The 6,730-nt window shown below is 37.4% G+C and overlaps 1 protein-coding gene across 2 annotated transcripts in view; it reads right to left on the reverse strand.

Annotated features, from left to right (window-relative positions):
• Positions 1-105: 105 nt before the first annotated feature.
• The window catches only part of LOC129576701 (G-protein coupled receptor dmsr-1), an 86,360-nt gene continuing 79,735 nt past the window's right edge, over positions 106-6,730 (reverse strand). For both annotated transcript variants that reach the window (XM_055462179.1, XM_055462177.1), the window contains 3 exons: positions 5,161-5,361; positions 3,537-3,716; positions 106-2,902 (listed from right to left, as the gene is read on the reverse strand). In XM_055462179.1, the coding sequence (XP_055318154.1) occupies positions 2,578-2,902; positions 3,537-3,716; positions 5,161-5,361 (706 nt within the window). In that variant the 3' untranslated portion in view covers positions 106-2,577. The remainder of the gene's footprint in view (positions 2,903-3,536; positions 3,717-5,160; positions 5,362-6,730) is intronic.

Genomic DNA, 6,730 nt, shown 5'->3' on the forward strand with positions numbered 1-6,730 from the left:
CCCCCAACACACCACCCCCCTCTATAACTGCAACAAAAGATACACCTACGTACATAACTAGAACCCTGAATATATATATTGATGAACAAACATTTACATCGCACAACAAACAACTTGCAATGCACATCATTAGCTGAACATGGTGATTTATTTGTGTGTATGTGCACACGAGAAACTGAAAGCAACGCACATGTTCAGGGCTCGGATTTTTTCGGTTGTTGTTGTTGTTGTTTCTGTTTCATGTTGTTGTTTTTTTTTAATTCTCTCGTTGATGATGATTATAATGATTAACACCATAGTTTCTATCCAAATTTTCGTTTTTATACAATAGATCGATTTTTTTGAGTTTTTCTTTTTCTCTTGTTCACTAATCTCAAAATCACAATGACATTTCTGCTTTTTTTTCTCTAGAATTCATTCTATATGTACAAGTCTTAAGTGTTCCTGTGTTATCCGATCATTTACACATTTTATCATATGCAGTTGGTTGTTGTTTTCGGGTTGGTTCTTAGAAATTATTCATCGCAATAAATGTCAACGATCGCTGAATGACCCGAAAAGAAAAACTTAATATTCATGCTCTGTTCGCGCGTAATTCCTGTCTCAGCAATTGTTGAGCGTGATTTTGTTCTTTTTATTCGGTGTTTTTTTTTTTTCAATACGCTTTGGTCTTCTTTCGACTTTTTTTTGTGCTTCGGTCGGAAACAAAACGATAAATATGAATTTTCGCACACTTGTATAGAAGAAAAAAGACAAAGAAAAATGTTTGCATTAAAAGAACACAAAGTGCTAGTGATGGCAGAAAATGAAAAGTTCGACAGTGTTCAATTAATAATCTGCTTTCAGAAAAACATGCTCGCACTCGTTCACGCACGCACGTATCCCTCTTTCTCCCTCTCAACGACAATGAACTCACTTGATGAGGGTGACAATGGTGAGTGTAGCACTTTTTTTTTCCGTTGCATTCATTAGCAAAAGAATGACGCACGAGCTGGAGGAAACAACCAAATACACGCACACAAAGAATTGTCTCTATAAAAGATAAATGATCCAAATTGATGATAATAATATGAATTTGCATAATTTGTTCCCTTTTTTTTCGCTCCATCGTATTGACGTTGCATCATAATCGGTTTTTGATTCATACTTTATATATGCTGTACGAGTACATTGAAACAGCCAACGAGCAAATAATATTTACTTCATGTTTTTGATGTTTATGGATCCTGTTCGATGTTTTCTTTTCCCATTTTTTTTTTCGTCCTCATTCTGATGAACGGTTTTTGATTGTGAACAGACTCGTTGCTAATTATGCGGTTTCTTTCGTCGAAAAGAAAATTACACAAATGATTTATATGGGTACACGTACAGTGTGCTGTCGACGTCTAATTCAAGCCTTCACAAGCTCAGTCATGCCATCAGAAAAAAAAAATCAATCGGCTCAAATGCATATTAAAAGTAATGACAATGTATTGAGAGCCGATTTATATGCTCCACAATCGCACACTTTTGGAATTCGTGGTGTCACACAATGCAGCGGGTTGCGTGCGGTTTTTTCTTCTCTGGCGATTTGCTATCAACATGTCAAATTTGATTAATCACATTGCTCAATGGTTTGCCGATTGTCTGTGGAATTCGATGCGAATCGCTCGCAGCGCACAATGAGCAAATGTGAGAAAGACGGGAATGCGAGAGAAAGAGGGAGACGGGTGAATATTTCCTTCCAGCCTTTTCTCAGTGTATGGTATCATTCGCGCAGTCTTTTTCTTTCACTTGATTGTTTTTTTTTTTTTTTTTTGATTTTATTGACATTTTTCGATTGATGTAGTCCTTTTTTCTCTCTCTCCCTCTCCTTCTCCTTTCGTCTGTTTTTCCGTTCTGAGGAAAATGTACAACCATTAGCTCGTGTATTGAATGTCACCGTTCAAAACAATCGAAATAAAATGATTTGAATGAAATAGAATGTTTACTCAATTGAATAAAAGAAAAAGTATATGCACAAACACAAAATGGTCATATATTTGTCAATCGATTCCGAAGGTTCCGTTGATATTGTGCTTATTTTTCGGTCGATTGTAATTTTTCAGATGAATATGATGTGTGCTTTTGCATCATATTCTCGGTGTGTGTGTTTTCTTTTCGCTTTTGCCACAGCAAAATGATTACAGCCCACGGAATTGTCGGTAATTTGATGCCCATCAGACCAGCAAACAGGCAATATTTAAGAATCCATTGCAACGGCAATCGTTGACACTCTTCTTACTTTCTATACGTTTAATGTTTTCTTTGTTTTCCTTATTCTTTTGTTTACAATTCAATGTACAAAACGGGGGAGGAAAATGCGTGAACCGCAATTATCACTTGCACTCTGTTACCATTCGTTTTTTTTTAATCAGAGGTCGATCTCAATTGGCAAAGCCGCATCCGGCATATTCCAATTTCAAAATATTTTCTTGATTTAAATATATACTTGTTATGTTGTTGTTGTTGTTGTTGTTGCTGTTGCTCTGCTTAAACTTCTATACACTCAATGTTTTCATCCTAAGTTACGATAAATAAAGTTAAATTTAATCGTCGTCAAACACAAGTCGTATTATTTAAATTAGTTATGCGAGTCATTTCGAGGCGCGACAGACGCTTATTGAAAAATACAGATTTAAAACTGGTGCGAAATTGTTTTGACATTAGACCATAGAGAACGAATCCAACGGCCGCATTGATTAGAGCCAATAAATCCATCATTTCACCAAATGGTATGTAGCATTTTTGGAAAAAGCACGTCTCCAACACTCCACTTAATAGTCCCAATATGCCTTGTGGAAATTCGGTGATCAGAAATAGCATTAGCACGGCAACGAGAAGCATTGTCGTTCGATCCGTACGTCGCTGGCACTTTGATGGTCTGCGTTTGGTCATTCGTTGTTGTTGTTTTTTTTTGTGGGTGGGTATTGTTGTTCGTTTCCAATTTAGTGTCATCAATATTCAGCATCGACATGTAAGCAGATAAATGAAGTAATGATTAAAATGTGTACCGCTCAAAAGCTGGATGGATTCAGTCGATGCCAAATCGCATTAGTAACTAGGAAAAAATGTGGACGACGATGTGAGTCGTAGGGCGAGTAAAATTTGCATCGAAAATCTTTGCTCAAACTGAATGTAATATGGAATCAAGAGCTCGAAAGCTGATTTCTTTCCAAAAAAAGGTTAAAAGACTTTAAGAGATGCAATTTCAAAGTGAAATTGAATCATTTAAAATTAAATTGTAATAATCAATTTATTCGAGAAAAAAAAACCAAAAAAAAAACATTCACAAAAAATACGTCCGTTCTATTTTCCGCCAAATTTTCTTCTTCTTTTTTTTCCACATCAAGCCATCATCCAGTTTGGGTTGGAAAAAAAATGCACTTATACGTAACAAAGGCAAGTAGCCACCATGGGGAGCGAGCTTATCGGTCGTATATTGTAAGACGCGCATTGAGAGATTTTACGATGCAAATAAAGATAATTGAGCCAATGTGTATTTTTCAACCAATTACCTGTGGCCATTTAAAACGGTATTTATATTGGATGCACTGGCTGTCGCTTGATTGTATCCCTTGAGTTTAACTTTACGCTTTGCCGCCTGACAAAGCACTCGAATCAATATAAAACTAATTACCGTCAATACCAAACAAGGCAGCAATTTTATTATCACGCTGAATAGCCAAAAGTTGATACTGGTTGGGTGTTGGTGTTGGTCGATCGCGAGATAAAAAGAGAAAGATAGAGAGACAAAAGAGAAATGTGATGAACAATATGAAAAACCGGCATTTCAAATAAATTGAAAAGAATTACTCGCTTTTGCTGTTGTGAGTGATGCTGTTGTTGCTGCTGCTGCTGCTGCTGTTGTAAATTTTCCGTATTGCAAGCGCTTGTGCAAAATCATTGTTCAAAATGAATGCAACAATAATAATAACAGCAGCAGCAGAAACAGCAGAAAAAAGCACTGGGGGGACATAATGAATTTCGTTTGATGGTTAAAATGGGTTTCGTGTCACCTGCTGAGAGTGTAAATGTTTTTGCCGCAAGCGATTTGAAGCGCTACGTATTGTGTGTATTAAATTGAATATTGGCACGTCTTTCGCAAACACCGATCCAAAACCATCCTCCGCACCAAAAACCCAAAATACGAAATTCACCAAAATCACCCAAAACAATTCATTGTCGCGTGTGTTGCCACCATCATTTTGCATTTCCACCAAACACACACACACACACACACACACTCACAAAGAGAGGAACGACAACGACAAATTGTGAATTTAAGCTTGATTTATTTAACGAATCACACAAAATGAACAATACACCGGTGACGAGCGAGAGACAAACGGAAAAATAGAAACAAAACGACACAAAAATCAAAGAAAGAATGAATGGAAGAGACAAGAATAAAAGTGAAATCAAATCATTTTCACACGCCATTTGAATTGCTGGGTGACGGAAGATGGGATCGTGTGCACGTTTCTGATTCCAAGCAAAATACATGTGCTCCAAATAGATAAATAACGTAATTATTTTAACGGCGCTGCGAAAATTTGCGATGCTCTATGTCTTCATCATTAAAATTCGGCGCTTTTGACAAAATCCATAAATCCGAAGAGAGATTCGTTTGGAGCGAGCGAATGAGTGAGTGTCAGAGACAAAATAAAATGTCAAACGACATTTCTATGCGGTGATATTAATATTGCGTTTCGTCGTGGTTGCACGTCATTCACATAATAAATTGAATTTCATTTGTGCTTTTTTGCACTGTGCACGAGTCATAGATAGAAAATAGCGAAAAGAAAGTACCCGGCACACTGATAGATATGAATTGAATCATTTGCATAGTATTTTCGCATCAACCACAATTATAATGCAATTAATAATTTGAATCATACACATGCAACACATGTGGCTTACTGTTTTGGTTTGACGTTGTATTTTTCTCTAGCCACACAACACTCTGTTTTAAGGGCATACAATTAATGCCATAGTACTTAAGCGCGACACACGTGGCACGTGCACCCGTGCCAATTACCAGAAATCGTTTCAAACAAAGCGATACGAAGAAAAACGAAGAATAAAACACAATGATAACACACAGAACACCGCATGTGTGTGTATATATATCTTTCTTACCTGTATAGTGTTGTATCCCGTTTAGTGTCCACGTGGTAAGCCACAATGAAACTTGTGTAATTCTCCGACCAAATGCGTTTCTCATTTATGCGAAATACAAAGTATGTCGGCAAACAGAGAATCGGTGCAAGCACAAATGATAACAATATAGCTGCGCCACAATGAGATAAGACACATGACGCAAGCCTACCATGTGGATGCCTGCAAAATTATAAAATAGTTTAAATGTTATCACAGTTTAGATGGTTTTGATTGTTTACGCGCCGCACGTTGTTCTGCTATTGAATTGTGTTGATGAACTTGACATTAAACAGCAAATGATTTTGGCATTGGCCAAAAATAGGCCAATCACCATCCGGCGTTACATTGACTCCACCGAATTTTGCGACGATTAAATGCCGAGCAATAATCCAGTTGTGTATGTGTGTTGTCACTTTTGACAATTACATAACAAACAATGAATTTGGCGTTCAGCGCTGGCAAATTCGATTGCTGTCGATTCGATTAATTAACTCTCATTACGAAACGGCATCTGGATGAAATCTCAGCCGTGCCACGTTTCAATTCGAATCGAATCGAGTCGATTTAGAATCGAAGCGGTTGCACGTATGAGCATCATCTAATTTGTTCAATCTGGCTGAGAGAAATTAGAAAAATGAGAGAGAGAGCCAAACGGAGTGTCAGAGAGAGAGATAGAGAGAGAGAGATGCGTATCTACATGTTGGTCGCTGCACTAAATTGATGATGCCAATTTAAATCAGTTGTGGCGAAATGGTGTTAGAATCAATTTGCTGGCGCAAATAAAATGGAAACACACACACACGCGCGCGTCTCGTGCATTTACCAACAATGAAACAAACGAATTCAATTATGTGCACGATGCACAAATTAGGAATCCATGTATGTGCTTATGCCATCAATAATAGAATAATTAGCAACGGATTTCAAAGAATGGATAAACATCGCCCAACACTTTTTCAGAATGGAATATTCATGAAATCCAAGGGAGAATGATCGTTGATTATTGTTAGCTAATCAATAATGAAATGCGTTAAAATGTGCTCAATTTTAGCTATTGAACTTCTTACTCTGATCTCAATTTGTTGCCGCGCTGTCCTGCATTTCATTACAACAATTGGTGCCAATTGAGGGCGCCAATCCTAAACTTCAAACAAGCAACAGAGTACACGGTAGTGGTGATGGAAAATGCGTACATTCACATCTATCTCTCTTCCTCTGCTAGAAAGAAACCATTTAAATACGTGCAGCTAATTGATTATTTAACATTTATTCAATTCAAAGGGTCATGTTTGTCAAGCTATCGCCTTTGATGGCACTGCACTGAATACACATTACACACGCACATACACCACCATTACCGACCTCGATCAGCTTAACGAATCTGATTGAAATTGACTGTAATGTAAATGTACGATGAACTTGGGCTGCCATCAACTGAATAAAGTGATTTCGACATGAAATTGTTGTATTGCGAACAAGTTATACAGAGAGAGAGAGAGAGAGAGAGAGAGAGAGAGAGAGAGAGAGAGAGAGAGAGAGAGAGAGAGAG

This window comes from Sitodiplosis mosellana, unplaced genomic scaffold, assembly GCF_009176505.1.
Source record: "Sitodiplosis mosellana isolate CC-2019 unplaced genomic scaffold, AAFC_SMos_1.0 Smas_scaffold_6191, whole genome shotgun sequence".
Classification (NCBI taxonomy): Eukaryota; Metazoa; Arthropoda; class Insecta; order Diptera; family Cecidomyiidae; genus Sitodiplosis; species Sitodiplosis mosellana.